The sequence below is a fragment of the Octodon degus genome, unplaced genomic scaffold (genome assembly GCF_000260255.1).
Source record: "Octodon degus isolate 3935 unplaced genomic scaffold, OctDeg1.0 scaffold00145, whole genome shotgun sequence".
Classification (NCBI taxonomy): domain Eukaryota; kingdom Metazoa; phylum Chordata; class Mammalia; order Rodentia; family Octodontidae; genus Octodon; species Octodon degus.
The window spans coordinates 3,401,098-3,421,329 of record NW_004524721.1 but is presented as its reverse complement, the minus strand read 5'-3'; the positions used below and the strand labels follow the sequence as shown (position 1 = coordinate 3,421,329).

At 36.3% G+C, this 20,232-nt stretch overlaps 1 protein-coding gene across 1 annotated transcript in view; it reads left to right on the top strand.

Annotated features, from left to right (window-relative positions):
• Nucleotides 1-20,232, top strand: part of Yme1l1 (YME1 like 1 ATPase) — a 52,553-nt gene that overhangs the window by 16,567 nt on the left and 15,754 nt on the right. Inside the window, exons 5-14 of the mRNA XM_004641875.3 lie at nt 1,889-1,998; nt 3,960-4,110; nt 4,853-4,936; nt 8,065-8,147; nt 13,579-13,669; nt 15,607-15,759; nt 16,475-16,607; nt 17,496-17,558; nt 18,308-18,420; nt 19,142-19,297. Of these exons, the coding sequence (XP_004641932.1) occupies nt 1,889-1,998; nt 3,960-4,110; nt 4,853-4,936; nt 8,065-8,147; nt 13,579-13,669; nt 15,607-15,759; nt 16,475-16,607; nt 17,496-17,558; nt 18,308-18,420; nt 19,142-19,297 (1,137 nt within the window). The remainder of the gene's footprint in view (nt 1-1,888; nt 1,999-3,959; nt 4,111-4,852; nt 4,937-8,064; nt 8,148-13,578; nt 13,670-15,606; nt 15,760-16,474; nt 16,608-17,495; nt 17,559-18,307; nt 18,421-19,141; nt 19,298-20,232) is intronic.

Below are 20,232 nucleotides of genomic sequence, written 5' to 3'. Positions count from 1 at the left end.
TTAACCACTAAGAAGAATGTATGCAATGTGTTAATTATTGAAACTGTCCTACCGATTTGATTTGAAACTATCTCATTGCTATTTGTTTATCAATAAAATTATGTCAAAAAAAACCCAAAACACAAGTGGTTGATAACCATTTGAGAAAAATGTATAGTCAGGTTCTTATTTTACATTATACCAAAAAATAAAGTTTAGACTTTAAAGTTCTGAAGGCGATAAATTTAAAAAAAATCTTGGTTTTAATGTGGGACTCTTAGTTAGGACAAAAATAGAAAAACATGCTACAGGTCAAAACATATGGTTATATAAACATTATATACTTGTATCATAATTGAAAGACAAGGCTTTAATTGAAATTTATTTATTTATTTATTTGATACAAGGTCTTGCTACACAGTTCAGACTCATAGTTCTTGTCTTAACCTCCCCAGTACTGGGATTACAGATGTGTGTCACCATGCCTAGGGTTCCGGGGCTAGCATGGCATGCAGTACCAATGACAGAAGGATTTTTTTTTTTTTTTTTGGCTCCAAATGCCTTCAGGGCAGGTTTGGCTGGCTTGAGTTGTGGGGATCGAACCACAGCAACTTGAGCTTGACTGCTTTGTTGAAGCAGCCACTTAAAGAACTGAGCTAAGGGGCAGGCCCCCCCCCCCCCAGTGATCAGACTTAGGTCTTTGCACTTGCCAGGCAATTGCATAGACTGCTGAGCTATCTTCCCAGCCCAATGAGAATACAATTAAAATAGATGTTTTCATTATACTTCTCTAAATATACACACATGCATATAATATATATAAAATATATGTGCATTAAAATGAAAAGATTATCTGTAATATCTATAATCTACAACAAAATAAAAATGTGAAGTGTGCAGAGGATATGAATGATTAAGAAAAATAATAAAATAAAAAGCATCTTAAAAACTTTACCAGAGTTTTAATCTGGAGTTATAACAAGGTATCATTTTTTTTCTATTTTGTAAATTTAAAAGATTTTATTACCTAGTATTGGTGAGAGTATGGAGGGAAGGCATTCATGATTAGGCACATACATTAACAGCTTTCTTCAAGGGCGGTTTCTTAGTGTTTCACTTGTTCTGCATGTGTTAATGGGGGCTGAGGTTGTAGCTCATTGGTAGACCATGTATTTAGTATATGTGAGTCCTTAGGTTCCATCTTTAGACCAAAGAAATGAAAACAAAGTAGTAATAATCTCCATAATTGAGAAATTAAAACTTGGGTAAGTATTTGATAAATCAGGAAACTCTTCAAGTGGCATTTAAACTGAATGTACTGTCTGTTCTATTTTGAAATATATCTGTGATATGCTATTAAGGAAAGAAGACAGTTGTGCAAAGTTATGTTTTGCTTCTAGAATAACTTTTATAGAAAGCATATATATAGAATAGTAATGGATTTTTAACACTGGTTACCGTGAGGAAGTTGAATTAAGTTTTAAGGCATTAGGAAGCACTGATTTTAAAATATATTTTGTAATTACCAAGAAAATATAATTCTGGATTTAATTCCTTTGAATGACTTACAGTTTTTGGAACAGTGTAAAAGTTAATCAGAGTGAATCCTGGGCCAGAAAAGAAAACAAAAGACCAGAAAAGAATTTTATTAATTCTCTTTATAGTCCTATTTTCTAAATTACATTCTGAAGTAACTCTTACTTACTATTCCATTATGAAACAAATAAAATATTTAAACTTTTTTGCATAAAAGAATGATAGAAAAATATAAAGCATATTGAACTGTTTGGTAAAAGAACTGTGAAAAACAAGATAAAGTAAGACATACAGATGTGCTGTTAGGCTTTAGAGTCCTAAGCTTTTAGTTTCTGTTAGCAACTTAAAAAGTAAATGGTACTGTTTTGTTTAGTTTTTATACAGTCCCGGGGTTTTAAAACTTTGAAATCAAGGACACGACGTCTGCAGTCCACCTCTGAAAGATTAGCTGAAACACAGAATATAGCACCATCATTTGTGAAGGTAATTGGATCTCTTTTAATGGTTCAGAAAGGAATAATCTTTAAATTATTAAGACAGTGAGAACATTTTCAATGTTTTATTTCTTTTGTTGGCTGATGGGTTTTCCCCTTTCTGTTCACTGATGATAAGAAATTAATGACTTGTGTAATCATTATACCTGTTGCAGTTCCCCTGGGTACCAGACTTGTTTCCACTTGCTTATTATACAGCTGCTGATGGTGTTTTTCATACCAACCTATATGTGCTTGTTTGTACCTTGTATAAACCAGTAGCACCCACCCAAGTTAGCAACCTGGTAGTTGGGCAAGATTGTCTTTCTTTATCTTTCGTATTTATTAATCACTGTGGATCCAATCTCTTAAATATTTCTGAAGTTTTTCCATTTATTTCCTGTTTTACTGCCTTTTATGTGCTGTAACCATTTTTACCTGGATTACTGTAACATTCATTTAATCTTTCTTCCCTCTAGTCTGGCTACATTTGTCTTGCTTCCAGACCCACTATCAGTCTTTCTAAAATAATATAGTCTGGTCATGTAGCTCATTGGTAGAGTGCTTGAGGCCTTGGGTTCAACAAAGTAAAGTTCAGTAATAAAATGATGATCCAATTCAATCTGGTATATAGGACACTTCATTGTTTGGCCTCTACTGACCATTTTTCTGTTCTCCTTTTCAGTTTACCACATAGTTGTTCCATGTCCTCTACTTTTGGCCTTTAAGATGTGTCTGATCACATACAGTTCTTGAATACTGTTTCATGGCTCTGTCAGGTTTTCCCTCTGTATGGTTTCCATATCCATTCTCTATGAGGTCTTCATGGTGTTCCATATATAGCATTTCTTTTTACTACTATAACAGTACTTCTGTAGATACCTTTTTTATTTGGTACAGGGTCTCACTATGTAGTTCAGACTCGTAGTGACCTCCTACTTTAGCCTCTCCAGTCCTGAGAATCAAACCTGGGTTCTTGCGCTTGCCAGGCAGGCACTGAGACCTGAGCGATCTCTCTGGCCCATGATTTCAAAATTATCATTATTATTATTATTATTATTATTATTTTCCATAATTTTATTGACAAATACCAATGAGACAGTTTCAAATCAAATTGGTAGGACACTTTCGATAATTAACACATTGCATACTGTCTTCCTAGTGGTTATTTGCTGTACAAGATGCAGACATGATATCCTATTTACGAACACTATTACAACAAATCCCTCTATCAAAATTATTTTTTTAAAAAGTTATTTATGTATTTTTTCCAGTAGCCTGGAAACTTTAATGCTTTTATCTTTACATCTTTAGAACTAGGCCTAGTATATGCAGGGTGATATTTTTTTCTCTGTTTGAGATGGGGTTTTGCTGTGCAGTTCAGGCTGGTCTTGATCTCAGTTTGTAGTCCAGGAGCCTCAAACTTACAGTGATCCTTCTGCCTCAACCTCCTGAGTGCTGGAATTACAGATATGTGCCACCATGCGTGGCCATGCACAGTAATATTTTCTGGTTTTTTTTCTTCTTCTTGGTATTGGGAGTTGAACTCAGGACCTTATACTTGCAGGTCCAGGCAGGGACTAACGGTGTTAAGCTATATCCCCAGCTGGGGGTAATATTTTAATCTTACTAAGGTAATGAAATTTTTCTTCTAGCAGATATAAAAGTGGTATGAACATCAAGTCATTAAAAACCTAAGTGTTATGTCACAGTGTTTTCGGTATAGTGTAGTGCAGAGAGTAATGACGCTTAATGTTCATAATTGGTTTGTGTGCATGTGGGATCTAGTTTTAGTGTCCTGGTCACTTGATTGATTAATTTGGTGTTGAATCTTAATCTGTTCACATTGGCAATACAAATGAAATTCTAGACTTCTAATTAATTTTTTAGTGGGTGATTATGATGTAAACGGGGATTGTTACTGTCTATAAGTTGACCAATAAATATTGTTGTGTTATTTCATGCATTTAGGGGTTTCTTTTACGAGACAGAGGATCAGATGTTGAGAGTTTGGACAAACTCATGAAGACTAAAAACATACCTGAAGCTCATCAAGATGCATTTAAAACTGGTTTTGCTGAGGGTTTTCTGAAAGCTCAAGCATTAACACAAAAAACCAATGGTAAGTTGATTTGAGAAGAATAACTGAAAGGATGTCATAGCCCTACATTTAAACTATTATAAATGACTTTTCTAAAATCATCCATCCTGTTTCCCATCATTTGAGAGGCTGAGGCAGCAAGCTTATCATGAATTTGGGACCAACCTGGGTTACATATGGAGCTCAAAGCCAGATTGTACTACATAGTGGGATCCTGTCTCAGGAACAAAAACAAATTTCCTTCTTTACATGGGTTTATTGCATTATATTTGTAAGTAAAGCTTCATTGAATGGAGATATACTGGCAATTTATTTTCTCAAGAGAGGAACTAAAGTCAGAGACTTTATGTGGTTTCGTATGTGAGAAACCTTCAGATCTCGCTTCTGACACCATGTAATGTCCATCATTTCAAACTGGAAACTGAAACAAGAGACCAGGCTTTTTTAGGGCATCTTAGGAATTCCAGTTCAAGATCCAGCTTAGGATGGTTCTGAATCAGTAAGGCCTGAAAAGTGAGACAAAGAGCAGAGGATCTGTGAGGAGATAAAAATGGAAATCTCTATAGGCATGAGTCTCCTCAAAAACAAATTTCCTCAAAGGTTTGAGGAAGACCGTGCTGAAAGGAAACCATGCAGTTGTGCGCAAGAATGCCAGCTTTCAAAATAGCGTGTGATAAAAGTGTGATTATCAATAAGCGTTTCTTTTAAGCTGTAATACCTCATTGGTGGCATTTGACTTAAGCAGTTTCTCTTTTTCTTTCAGATTCCTTGAGGCGAACTCGTCTAATTCTCTTTGTTCTGCTGCTATTTGGCATTTATGGACTCTTAAAAAATCCATTTTTATCTGGTAAAGTCTCTTATTTATCTGCCATGTTAACATTTGTATTTCTTTAAATATTCTTTTCCTCTTCACTATAGATTTATGGTACAGAATTTTTGTGTTGCTACAAGGCTGACTACTTTATAAAGAAAAGAGGTTTATTTAGCTAGTAGTTTTGGAGGTTTGTGGCCACGGCACCTTGTGAGGACCTCCTGATGGATGGCTTTTACAAGCCCTTGCATTCGTAGTGGTTAGTTTTCCAGGGTTTCAAAAAATGATGGATTGGATGACAAAGTTTTAACACAGAGAATTTTATAATAACAATAAAAGATAGTTTTATGTTTCAAAGACAAGTCCATAAATTGAATTTTTCTTTCTTTTTTCTTTTTTTTTTTTTTTTTTTTTTTTTAAGGGTACTGGGGATTGGACTGAGGACCCTGTGCTTGCCAGGCAGACGCTTATTCTGCTCTCTCCCCAGCTCCAATTTTTTTCTGAAGATAATTAAATGAATCCAGTATCTTTTCAGTTTGCAGTTCTGAAATACAATTATAATAATGGATTTAGGTGTTTCTGATTATCAGCTATCATTTAGTTTTTGCCACATGTTCTTTCTCTATAATTAAGTATCTAAGACTCTTTAAACACTATTAGGTTTGTCCTGCTAGTGTCAATTTTAGAATTGCTGTTTTATATATTTGTTCTCTCACATATTTTTATGTTCTTGATGTGTTAAGTATTTCTTTTTGTTGCTAGTATTTTTTTCTTTTTGTCTAAGGACTTGCACTCAGCCATATTCACAGCTCTTTTTTTCTGTTTTTGACTCAGAATCTTACTGAGTTGCCCAGGTGGGCTTGAGTTTGATATCCTCCTTCCTCAGCCTCAAAATGTTGGGATTACAGATATATGCCACCATATCCAGCAATCATTTCTTTCTTTTGCCTTTTTTTCTTTTGTATTTTTTTAGGGAAAGGTCTACACAGTGTTCAGGGTCTCAGTACTAGATCCGACTTGTAGTGATCCGCCCGTTTACAGCCTCCTAAGAGCTGGGATTACAGGCATGTGCCACCACTCCATCTCAGTTGCCATCTCAGCACACCCCAGGGGTGGGGCTGGCACAGCAGGCCCCTACACCTGCTTGCAAGCACTTTAATCCTCTGAGCTGTTTGGCTGGCCCTCTTTTGCCTTATTTTTTGCATCTAAATTTCACTAAATCTGTATCAGTCAGGGTTTACTAGAGAAACAGATAAAACATAAGATGCACAAATTTATAAGAAATTGCAAGCTTGCATTATAATTGTCAGCCACTGAGTTGAAAGAGTAAGAGTCTATAGGGTGTGTCTGCATGCTGGATACTGAAGGGTCCAGTTTAAGGTCTGGTGCTTTCTGCTGTGTTGTGTGCAAGTCCTTATCTGGAGGCCTACAGTGGGCCTGGGACAGAATGCTGAAGCATACGTGCCAAAAGGCTGAAGAATCTACACTGGAAGGCTTAAAAGTCTATGCCAGAAGGCTGAAGAATCCCAGATGGAAACTGAATAGTGTGCACCAGAAACCAGGAGACAGTGACCTAGCTGGAAGTGAAGACTGGAGCTCCGCTGAAGAACATCAATCAGTTCTTTCTTATTTCTCTTTTATTGTATGCAGGCAACCTGCCCTGGGTGGTGGGGGTGGTCCTTTACACCCACATTGTCTCCCTGCCTTTCTCTTGCTCAGTCTCAGCATGTTTATAAACCATCTTAGTTCCTCTTCTCTTGTTGCTGAGCCAAAATACTCGATGCCCAGAATTAAGGAAGGAAAGGTTTATTTAAAGTTCATAGTTCATGGAGGTTTCAGTCCATAGTCTGCTGCCTCTAAGGCAGAGTGGTACGTGGCAGAGAAACAGTTATTCATGGTGATGTAAGACAGCTAAAGCGATGAGCAAAAAGGAGCAAGAGAGCAAGCCTCTTTCCCGCCTTCCTATTGTATGCAGGGAATAACCTCAGGGTGGCTGTAGCACTCCCACCCATAAGCCCAGCATTGAACCGTGAATTGATCACTAACTCAAGAAGCCCACCTCTGTGACTACATGAGGCTTGGGGGGACGTCCAGAGACGTCATAGCATTACTTCCCTGGTCCACTAAACACTCACGCCTTTTATGCAAAAGGTATTTTAGTCCATCTCTTAAGAGTTGCCAAAGTACTAATAATGTCAACATTGCTGAAAAGTCCAAGTCATAAATCTCAGATGCAAAGCTCTTAACTGTGAACCCCTGTACAAATGGAAAGTTAAACACTTCCAACATTCAGTTACAGAAGATAAATGTTTCCATTCCAAAAGTTACAAACAGAGATACAAAGAAATGGGACCAATACAAGTCCAGAATCCAGGAAGGCAAACATTAAGTCTTATAGTTCCATATAAAAATCTGAACAATCTGTTAAAATTTGTGAGCTCAAAAGGCCTTATGTGGCTCTACCCCATGACACTTCCAGTGATTGCAGCTCTGATGGTTTCTTCTTGGGCCTGTTTTGTTCTCTCCTTACAACTTTCCTTAGGTGAGCCAGAAAGGATGAGGCTGATGCTACATGAGGTGCTGGGGATCGATCCCCAGTCCCAGCCCTTGCCTAAGCAGGTGCTTAGTCTGTTGAGCTATCTTGCCGGTCCAAGTTTGTTTGTTTGTTTGTTTAAACAAATGGACCAATTTTTCATGCTGTGTTTAAGACATATCTCATAGTGCAAGTCTGTAACTGGTTGTATGGGAATAATTAAAGGTACTTGTTAAGAATGCAAACTCCTGGACACTCAATTCTGCAAGAGTGTAGCATGGTTTTGGAGACTATCATTAATTATAACACAATTCTCAAGTGATTTCTTAAAAAAATTCATACTGAAATTTGATAACCATTGATTTAAGGTTTCTATTACTAGGTATTACAAGGAGAAGAGGAAAATAATTAATGATTTTAATTGGAAAGTGTAAAAGTGTGTGTCTTTAATGTGAATCAAACATGGTCTAGAGATCCAGAACTTAGGCTCTGCTCTGTACTTTGATTTAGTATATTTGAATTGAGATTTCTCAGATGCTTAATTTTCGTACGTTTTACATTCTTGCATCTGAATACTGTCGGTTCGAATTTTATTAATTATCGAATATTAATGTGTTTTCTTCTATTTTAGTCCGTTTCCGGACAACTACTGGGCTTGATTCTGCTGTTGATCCTGTTCAGATGAAAAATGTCACTTTTGAACATGTTAAAGGAGTAAGTTAAGATTTCTTTGCCCATTTTGTATACTGTATAATTGGTACTGTATGTAAGGTCAATATTCGATTCTGAAGGTTGTTCTGGAATAGGTAAATTAAATAAAAATTAGCAACCGTAGAATCTTTATGGGGACCAAGGTAAAGAGAAATTGAAGTCTTAGGAAAGGGGCTGCAATTTTAAATAAGGTGGTTGGTTTGGTTTTTTGTTTTGTTTTGTTTGTTTTCCTTTTTTTGATCTGTTTGAGACAGTGTTTTACTACATAGTTTAGGCTGGCCTTGAACTCTCAGCGATCCTTCTGCTTCAGCCTCCCAAGTACTGGGATTATATGCATGTGCTACCACATTCAGCCTTTAGTAAGATTTTCTTGGGGCTGGAGAGATGGCTCAGTGGTCTAAAGCACCTACTTGAAACAAGCTTGGCAAAGCACAGGGACCGCGGTTCGATCCCCAGCACCACATGCCAGCCAGACCCGCCCCCTGGTGGGCTGAGCTGGCCACACACACACACAATAAATAAATGTAATAAATAAAAATAAATAAATATTTAAAAAAAAAAAAGATTTTCTTAGGCTTGATTGTGAAGCTAAATAGGTAAAAAATAGTAGGTGATAAGGCCAGGGAGTTATATAAGAGCACATTACATAGTGTCTTAAAAGCCATTTTGAACTTCCTTTTACTCTGTGTAAATTGGTTCCATTGAATTTTGAGCAGAGAGATGATACAGCTTAATTTGTGAGAACAGTCTAGTTGCTGTGTTCATAACCTCTAAATTAGAATCTTTCAAAGACAAAGGTGGATGACAAGCTGTTGCAGTAGTCCAGGCAAGAGATGATGTTGGCTTAGACAAACATTGCAGTGGAGTTGGTAAGATGTAGTTATATCGTTAAGGTAGATACAATAGAATTTCCTGATTAGAAGTTAAAAGTACAAGAGAAAGATGGGTCAAGAAGACCATAAGAAAAAAAAAAAAGACCACAAGGTTTAAGTATGAGCAATTAGAGGAACAGATTTGCCATTTTCTGAAATTAAAAAAATTAGGCTATGGGTAGAGCCGAAATTCATAGTAAAGATTAGAAATTTAATTTAATTAAATGTGAAGTATACAAATGAAACCATTGAATATGCACTTGAGTGCATTATATTGGAATTTTGGGAAAGTTCAAGCTAAAATGAAAAGTCCTGAAGTTTACATTCATAGATACTAAGTCTGTGGGTTTGAATGAGCTCACGAATGAAGTTATTATGACAGAAAAGAGGTATGAGTTTAAACTGCAGAGCACTAATGGATTAACAGGCCTGGGAAGAGAAACCAGGAACAAATATTAAGGAGTTGAAGTAGGTATGGGGGAATAAACTGGAAGAGAGTATTTCCAGCATGAGGGAGAGGGGTCAGCTAGCTGTATGTTGATGGGTCAAGTGAGAATTGGATTTCATTTTAGCAGTGTGCCATTGGTGTACTTGATAATGAACAATTGCAGTGGGATTAGCAGGGCTAAATTGTGACTGTTACGAGTTTATGAGAGATAGATGGCATAGAATAAGCATTTATAAATAATTGAATTTTATTTGAAGAAAGGCACATAGATAACTTACCTTGTAGCAGGAAATAAAATAGGGTATTAGTAAAGTAGTAGATGAAAGTTGTTTGAAGTCAGACTCCAGGTTATCAGCTGACCACATGGACAGAAGGGTGATGTGTAATTTCTGAAAAAGGTAAAAAATTTTGTGAGGATGGGAGAATGAGTAGCTTAGGGAAATATGAACCTCTTCCATTTGGATCATGAAATTATATCAAGACTTCAGCACAAATACTTCTGTCTAATTTCAATTTTTTTCTTCAAATATGAAGTCTGGAATTTTAGTTCTATACTGTACTCTTATGTGCTCTACTAATTTGATAAGCTTTTGATTTTGGGAATGATAAATTCTGGATAATTGTCTTTTAAGGAATGTTTTGGGAGAAATCTTTTTTTTTTAATTTTTTTAGAAATCTTGCTATAAGAAGAATTTGAAATTTGTGATCTAGATGTAAAGACTTCCTCCTCTCAAAAGACATTTTAAGAAGGACTGTTAGCTGAGTATGGTAGATCATGTATATAATCCCATCTACTCAGGAGGCTGAGTCAGAAGATTACAAGTTAAATCCAACCTGGGCAAATTAACAATACTATGTCTCAAAAATAAAAAATTAAAGGGACTGGGATGGTCTCAGTGGTACAGCGGTACAGCACCCATAGGTTCAATCCCTTGTATTGTGGTCAGTTTTTAATTTTTTTGAAAATTAGGACGTCCTGAGGATGGATCAGTACTTAGCATTCATTGGGTTCAATCACTGGTGCTGACACTACACGTGTGCGTGCGTGTATATATATATATGCAAAATTAGTATGGCCTCAGAATAATTTATTTTCTTTTTCTTTTTTGGTGGCCAACTCAGCCTGCCCAGAGGGCAGGGCTGGCATGGCATGTGGTCCCAGGGATCAAACTGTGGTCTGTGTGCTTGCCTAAGCTTATGTAAGTAGGTGCTTTAGACCACTTAGCATTTCTTTGGTCCAGTAATTCATTTTCTTGATCGTCTTTAGCAGTATTTTCCTCAGTAGGTTTTATATTCTTCAATTGGGAATACTCTTGCCAAAGAAGTTGAAAGAGAGTGTAATTAATTTGAGAAGTAAATGATGTTTAATCTCTTTTCATTCTTGGAAATCAATGTTGGCATTATGTCCATAAGGGGTGCAGTGTGAAGGAGGGTCTTGCTATGTATTCTAGGCTGGCCTCTTACTTACTGTGTAGCCCAAGTTGGCCTCAAACTTGTGATCCTTTAGCCTTCTGGTGGGATTACAGGCATGCAGCACCATACCTGGCTCATTATTTTGACCAGTTTTATATCAGTCTTATTTTTGTATGTGTCTATCTTTGAATCTGTAATTTTTTTTTAAATGTATTTGATATAGGGTCTCACTACATAGATCAGACTCATAGTGATTCTCTTGTTTTCAGCCTGCTAAGTGCTGGGATTACAGGTGTGCACCACCACTCCCAGTCTCAATCACTGTCTCAGCACGCCCAAGGGGTGGGACCGGCACAGCACACCGGGGATCAAATCCCAGCCTCTGTACTCTGTCTAAGCAGGCACTTTAGTCCGCTGAGGTATCTGGCCAGCCCTTGAATCTATGATTTAAATAATTTAAAACTATAATTTAAATTAATAGCCATTAATTTAAAAGTACTCTTAAATTTATCAGCCACTAAATGAAATTTATTTCAAAGTAATTTGTGTATACAAAGAACAAATACAATTATACAGTCTAAACTACAGCTAAGACATTCAGGAAGAAAAAGATGTTAACATACCTTGGCAGAGCATACTTATGAATCAAAGACTTTTGAGTTTGGAAGGAAAAATGTGTGACTAAAAGAACTCTTATTATAGCACTTTATATTCTCTTCAGATATATTGTGTCTGTTTTTTGTTTTTGTTTTTTTGAGACAGGGTCTCAAAAATGGCTCACGCCATTCTTCCTAGTCCTGGGATTACAGGTGTGTGCCACCATGTCTGACTTCTTGTATGGGAAAAGTATACTCTTAATAAATAATACAGCCAAAGTGTGTGTGTATGTATGTATGTATATGTATATATATATATGTATGAATATATATGTATATATATAAATAGATATATTTATTATTTGCAGTGCTAAAGATTGAATAGCCAAAGTGTTTGAAACTTTTTTTTTGAAAGTGTAACATGTTCATGTAGAAGTGTAGAAACCATAAATTATTGCAACATGAGCCTACCTATGTTAGTAGTGTCCAATTCAAGAACAGGATGTTAACAGATGCCCGGAGCCTCTCAAAAGCTTCTTTGTACTTACTGTTTCTTCCTCCTTATGGATAATCATTTTCCTGATATTTTATATTAGTTTTGCCTGTTTTTGAATCTTTGTATAGTTATAATACATGTATAATGTGCCCTTTCAGTTTTGGTTTTTTTGTTCAGTGTGATGTTTTTTGAGATCTAGCAATGTTATTGGGAGTTGTAGTTAACTTATCCTCATGGCACAGTTTGCCATTACACAAATTCTGCAGTATTGTATACATATTTAGATGTTTACATGGTGGTTTCTAGTTTTGCATGTAAGTAGTGTTGGTATGAATAATATTCTTGGACATGCATCTTGGTGTGAGCCATATGTAATGCACAGTTCTTCTAGGCCTTGGAGTGAGCAGCGCTTTGTTTTTAACTATTAACTTTGTGAACATTTTGGTAAAAATTTTATTTTTATTTTCATTTTTGTATTTAGTACAGAGTCTACAGGGTCTCATTATGTAGATCAGACTCACATTGATTCTCCTGTTTTGAGCCTCTCAGGCGCTGGGATTACAGGTGGGCGCCACCACACCCAGTCTCAATTGCCTTCTCAGCGCGCCCCAGAGCCGGGGCTGGCACTGCAGCCCCAGCTGCTGCTCTCTTCCTAAGCAGGTGCTTTAGTCCGCTGAGCTGTCTGGCTGGCTCAGTAAAAATTTTAAGGAGTGAATCAGAATAACTTTAAAGCCCCACCAAGCCTAACAAAAACTAATAGCAAAAAAACTTTGTGACTCTTTAGCAATATTTTCTAGCCAGGAATTGATCATGGATGTCAGTAATCCCAGCACTAAGGAGACTGAGGCAGGAAGATCACTGCAAGTTCCAGACCAGTCTCAACTGCACATTGAGTTCAAGACCAGCCTGAACCACAAAGTGAGACCTTGTGTCAAAACCAAACCAAAGCAAATCAAAAATATAGTATTTTCTGCAAATACTTGTGAGAAATTTCCTAGAAATACTGGTATAAAATAATCATGACCAAAAATTTTAGTTTCTCAGATTGCCCTTTGGCCATGTTTTACTATATGCTGGGTAGTTTTCTTCTTAATCCATTCAGTTACTTTTTTTCTTCACTGAAAAATGTAAGATGCTGAAATGATTTCTGTTGGCATAATTATGAAACATTGAATAATTGGAAAGAGGGACAAAGAAGCTTTTGAGTACTTGTAAGGGGGCATTTTATATACTTTTTCTTGACATGAAGAGCTGATTGTATTAAATTAAAATTAAATTGATGTTTAAAAAGGAATCCTTGGCAATCTAACCAATAAGTGTTATTTGAAGTATTTGACAGGGCTGGGGAGATAGCTTGTCAGTCTGAGTGCCTGCCTGGCAAGCACAAGGACCTGGGTTCAGTTCCTAGTACTGCATGCCATGTCAGCCTAGGAACCCTGGGCACAGCTGGCCAGCCACCAAAACTGGGCGTGGTGGCACAAGCCTGTAATCTCAAAGCTGGGGAGGCTGAGGCAGTAGTATCACTATAAGTCTGAGCTGCGTAGAGAGACCCTATACCAAATAAATAAACGATTAAAAAATACTAAAGTGTTTGATGGATTATCTTTAGGTGGAGGAAGCTAAACAAGAATTACAAGAAGTTGTTGAATTCTTGAAAAATCCACAGAAATTTACTGTGCTTGGAGGAAAACTCCCAAAAGGTAGAGTATCTTTCCCCTTATCACAATTTTTATTTGTTTTTCGAGACAGGTTCTTGTTGCATAGTTCAGGCTGCCCTGAACTCAGTATGTACCTCAGGCTGGCTTGAATTTGGGGTGATCTCCTACCTCAGCCTCCCAAGTGCTGGGATTACAGGCATGTATCACCACATCCAGCTGTGCTTTTGTTTTGAGCATAGTCTTAATCTTTTTAAAAAATAATTCACATTTTTTACATGTTGAAGTTTTAAGTTATAAGAGACTAGTCTATAAGTTTGTTCTTATATCTGAAACCCACACTCACTAGTTTTTAGTATTTTGCTGACTTTTTCTCTTTAGCCACATTCATTTACTTAAACCACTTGAGAGTAAATTGTAATCATAATACTTTGTTATTCTTAAATGCAGTGGATGTTGTGAATAAGGATATTCTTTGATATAACAGTATAATTACTAAAATTAGTGAATTTATCTTGGATACAAAACAATTTCCAGTTCACATTCCATAACTAGATGTCAGCATTCATTCCAAGAGTATCCTTCAAGGACTATCCAAAGGTGTCCTTGTCCTCTACCCCCTAGTGTCGAAATCCAGTCCAGGATCACACAGAGTGTTTAGTTTTGTCATTAATGTGAGACAGTTCCTCATTCTTTTTGTTGAGTTAAGGGGTGGGGAAGAAGGTCTTTCATGATCTTTCCAGTAGTGAAGTATCAACTGCTAATTTTTGATAACATCCAGTCATTTATGTTGAATTTTAATATAGTTTCTAAGGGCTAGCCAAATAGCTCAGTGGATTAAAGTGCCTCATGCAGCAGGCACAGGGCCTGGGGGTTTGATCCCTGGGCCTGCGATGCTAGCCCCGCCCCCAGGGCATGCTGAGACAGCAGTTGAGACTGGGAGTGGTGGCATGTGCCTGTAATCCCAGCTCTTGGGAGGCTGTAAACAGGTGGATTACTAGAGTTCAATCTAGTAGTGAGACCCTGAACGCCCTGTAGACCCTTCCCTAAATTTATCTATTAACTATCTATATGTATATATATATTTTTTTCTAATTTTTTGTTACAATAGCAATGTGATAGTCATCCTAACATAGTCTTCACTCTCATGCTTAATTATTTCCCTAAAGTTTTAGAAATAAACTTGAGTTAAAGAGAAACCCTCTTTCTTACACTGCTTGATATCTCTATTGAGAAGTCAGGAATATATGAGAATGTTTGCATGAACCTTTGCTAATTTAGGGTATGTTTATGAAGTCAGTGCTATAACAAAATTACAGAAGTTATCTCTAATCAAGGAATATTTTATAAATATGTGGAGAAATCCTTAGGTATTAAGATATCTCTAGAAGTTAATGTGATTTAAATTGTAAATATGATTTAAAGCAGTTAGGTATCAGTAAAACTAGGGTAGACTTCAGTTTTTTTTACACTTTCCTTTTTTTTTTTTAATGTTACAGTGCAGCATCAATACAGATTTACCACTTTGTAATGCAGTCTGTATATTTACAAAGCTGTGATATGAATGATAATTCTACTTTTCTATTTTGCTATGAAAACTTTTCAGACTTTTGGTATAGATTAAAGTGTAGTATCCACCTAGACTCAGCAGTTTGTTAATGTTTTGTAATACTTGGTGTGTGTATGATATTGTTTTGCTTCATAAATGTTGGTAACATTTAACCATTAACCATACCCTCCTTATTGTACTTACATATATTAACATCTTTTGTATCTTGCTGATATATAAACAGGATGTAAATGACAGGAAAATTAATTCTAGAGATCCAGAAGAGAATGATTAGTAGAAATAAATGTTTTCCTGTGTTTGAAAATGTTGATGATTGTTATTTCTTCAGCTTCACAATTACATAAATTGTTTTGTTGGTTCTTAGTAGGGATTTTTTAATAACAAATCTGAATCATTTTTGTTTTTGTTTTAGGAATTCTTTTAGTTGGACCACCAGGAACAGGAAAGACACTTCTTGCCCGAGCTGTGGCAGGAGAAGCTGATGTTCCTTTTTATTATGCTTCTGGATCAGAATTTGATGAAATGTTTGTGGGTGTGGGAGCCAGCCGAATCAGAAATCTTTTTAGTATGTTGTATTATTTATGTAGTGCTAAATTTTATTTTAAGAATGTTTCTTTACTAATTCGTTATGCTTGATAGCAGAAATAGGTATTGGAGGATTCTGGTTTTAGATAACCTACCATATGAGTTAATATAGAGGTTTTTTTAGTTTTCTGATAGGCTGATCATCTTAGAGGAAATGTGGGTTGGGTGTGGTGGTGCACGCCTGTAATCCCAGCACTCAGGAAGCTGAAGCAAGAGGATTACCATGAGTTTGAACCAGTCCGGGCTACATAAGGAAGAGAGTTCAGGGCCAGCCTGAACTACCTAGTGGGACCCTGCCTAAAAAAGAAAAATGTAATGAAAATACTAGATGAGGCTAGGGGCTTTTGAGAAACTCTTTAAGTTTGTGTGTGTGTCTGATTTCATCAATTCTAGGACATATAATTAGGAGTTAGAAGCCTCTAGTTAGAAGCCTCTAGTGTATATATTTCATTCATATATATATATATATATTTAGGAAGATTAGGAAGAATGAATAACTCCTTTTAGTCAGTTATTTTATATCATTCTCTCTTTTTTTAATCCCATACTATTTTTAGTAAAAAAATGACTTTTTTGCATTTTCTTCCTATTTTTTTTTAGCTTTTGACAGTCTTATGCATTTTAATATTTGTAATGTTTTAGTTAAAAAGTATTGATTTCTTTCAGTTTATTTGAATATTTTTTTGTCTTCATAGGGGAAGCAAAAGCAAATGCTCCTTGTGTTATATTTATTGATGAATTAGATTCTGTTGGTGGGAAAAGAATTGAGTCTCCAATGCATCCGTATTCAAGGCAGACTATAAATCAACTGCTTGCTGAAATGGATGGGTAATAGAGTTTTGTTTGTATGTGAAATATGGTGATATGTTTTAAAAATTAGGATTGTTCCTGTTAAAATTTTTCAGAATAATAGGTCCCTCCTGGCACTTGCTATAAGTAGGTGTGATCTCATGCATACTGTTCTCATAAAGCATTTGATAATAATAAGGCAAAAATGGTATGGGTATAAGGAGCAAAGAATTCCCTCTTGTAGAAAGTCAAGGCGGGGTCACTACAAGTCTGATTTGTAGTGAGATCCTATAGACCTTGTACTAAATACATTAAGAGAAAAAAGAAAGAAAATCGAGGCAAGTTTTTCCTCTCAGTATTGTGCTGTTTCCATTACCGATTGGGTATTTTGTATCAGCTCTGCTCCTCTGTTCTTACATAGTCTATGGCTACCTTTTAGTGCTTTGCTGGAGTTAAAAAATTCACATCATTGTTTATAATTTAAAACCAAGAAATGGTGTTTTTTGAAAGAACTGTCTTAAAGTCAAGTTTGTGAGACATTTTGGAAATAATTAGAAAGTCTAGAATTTTGTGAGGGTAGGATACTGGAGATTCAATTCCCTGCCTTCTATTATTTTGTGATAGGCTCAGACTGACTCTGAACTTGGGATCCTCCCTCCTCAGCTGGGATTAATGGGAATGATCCTGGGTTAGAAGCACGTATTTTGAGTTGGTAAAACTTAATTTTTCAATAGGCACCCTGTCAGGTTTTTGAAATAGAGCAGAGATGAAGATATGTGATCACAGATGATTGTGGTTTATTATGAGTCTGTTCTTGACTGTTCATTAAAATTAATGATAAAAGAATTTTGTGTAGATCATTGCTGTATGTGTAATGTGCTTCATTTTTAAGTGAAAAGGCATTCTTGTTTTTCTTTTTCTCAATAGTTTTAAGCCCAATGAGGGAGTAATTATTATAGGAGCTACGAACTTTCCAGAAGCATTAGATAAGTAAGTATTAAAAGCCAGTTTTTGTAAAATGTGTCTCATATCTTATACTAAGAAGAAATCTATCACAAAAGATGACATTATATGAAATGTTATTTATATGAAATGTTCAGAATAAACAGATGTACAGAAAGAGATGAGTGCCATGGATTGAGGGGAGTGACTGCCAGTGGAGATGAGATTTTGTTTTGTGAAGATGAGACTATTCTAAAATTTAAGTTGAAGTGAACCCTGTATGATATATGTTAAATTCTGTATTATGTAAATTACATCTCATTAAGATTGTTAAAGGATTTTTTTCTTAACTAATATTTTCAGTGGAAAGTACATTTTTTTGTTTGCTTGCTCTTTTAGACCAAATCTTTCTGTATATTCCTGGCTGGTCTTGAACTACTGGGTTCAAGTGATCTTCCTGCCTCATCTCCCAAGTAGCTAAGGCTACAAGCCTGTGGCACCCACTCTAGAATTATTACACTTTGAATGACTTACATGCATGCATTTATTTCTGAGGGCATAACTACTTTTAGTTGTGTACGTATAGCTAAATGAACCTTTGTTCCCCTACCTGTCTTTGTTTTTTTTAAATGTGTTCAAAGTCATGATCTTCTGGCTCAGTTGCCTGTACAGCTGACCTTATTGGCCTGTGCTACCATGCCCAGCTGCCTGCTGTTTTTTGGGACTGTTGTTTCAATTTTGTGTTTACTGTGTGTTATCTTAGTTTATTAAATTTTGTTTTTATATTTTTCCTTCAGTGCTTTAATACGTCCTGGCCGCTTTGACATGCAAGTTACAGTTCCAAGACCAGATGTAAAAGGTCGAACAGAAATTTTGAAATGGTATCTGAATAAAATAAAGTTTGATAAGTGTAAGTCTTTCTGTAATATGGATGTTATTATCTTAGCAGTATGGTAATGTGAACACTCTTTGTGTTCTTAATGTCGTGGAAGTCCTATTCATTTATATGTCCTTTAAAAAAAATGTGTTTCTTAATTTGTGTGTATCCAAGAAATGCTATCAGTTTCAATTCCTTATTCCAGAGGTATTTTTCTATGGGATATCAAAAGATTATGTATAGTTTTTTTAAAAACACAATGTACAATGCAGAATAATTGAAAAGGCTCCATAAACAGTAGTTCATGTCAGTTTGGGACAAATAGAAAGGAAAATATAAAACAAGCTACATGGAAGTATTGTTGACACACGTGGTATATAAATGAACCTATTAGGCTTCACTGTTTTCAGAGGTAGCTGAAACATGCCATAAAGCAAATCTGTTTCTTTATAATAAGGAGAGGTTTTATGTCACAGGTATTGAATGTTGTCTTGGTCTGGTCACAGTATAGGTAATGTTTGAAGTTTCTAATTAGTAATTACATTTAGAACTTACAGGATTTTTCCCAGTTATGATTTTAATGGAGTATTTTGGCACTTTTTCCCAGTTTAGTAAATTTGAGTCTAATTTTAAAGGTGAATATTTGAAGTTATAGTTCAGAGAGTTGTATTCTTTTTTTCTTTAATATGTGTGTTCTTTATAAAGCATTTTCTTTTAGATATTTTAGACTTTAATATTGTGTTCTGTTATATAGCTGTTGATCCAGAAATCATAGCTCGAGGAACTGTTGGGTTTTCTGGAGCTGAGCTGGAGAACCTTGTGAACCAAGCTGCATTAAAGGCAGCTGTTGATGGAAAAGAAATGGTTACCATGAAGGAACTAGAGTTTTCCAAAGATAAAATTCTAATGGGTAGGTTTCTTTCTTTTTTCTATATTTTTCATGATGTTAGGGAATGAATTTTTTGGTAAATATTCTTTTAAATAGCTAACCCCTTAGACTGTACTGAATTTAATCTTTTTAAAATTTCAATTTTAAAATTTGTGATAAACCATTTCACATATTCTCAGTTTGAGAGTCAAACAGTTCCCATTATACTATATAGCAGTAATTACTGTATTTATCTTCTCATTGTGGTATATTTGTTTGTTTCTTAGACCTCTTTTTTTCTGATTGCAAACTGAAAGTTTCAGTAGGAGCACTTGGGAGGCTGAGGCAGGAGGATTGCCATGAGTTTGAGGCCATACTGGGCTCCCTAGTGAGTTCAAGGCCAGTGTGCACTACATAGTGAAACTGTCCTAAAGGCGGCGGCGGTGGGGGGGGGGGCGTTAAAAAAATGGGTAGGGCTAGGGGTTGTAACTTAGTAGTGTATGTTAAGCACTGGACTTGGTACCAAGTACTGCAAAAATAAAAAGAAAGGCTATAGAAGCATGAAAATAAGTATCTGAAAATAGCAACATAATATGAATCTTAGAAAACAAATGTATGGCTTTTTCGCCTGCCCCCCCCTCCCCCCCAAGCGCCGCTCCGGCTGTACCACGCTCTCTCTGAGCTCCGGGCTCCTGCTAAGCTTGCGCGGTCCCCACCTCCCTCAGCCACCATCATGATTATCTACCGGGACCTCATCAGCCACGATGAGATGTTCTCCGACATTTACAAGATCCGGGAGATCGCTGACGGGCTGTGCCTGGAGGTGGAGGGCAAGATGGTCAGTAGAACAGAGGGTGCCATTGACGACACGCTCATTGGTGGCAATGCCTCCACTGAAGGCCCAGAGGGCGAAGGCACCGAAAGCACAGTAGTCACTGGTGTAGATATTGTAATGAACCATCACTTGCAGGAAACCA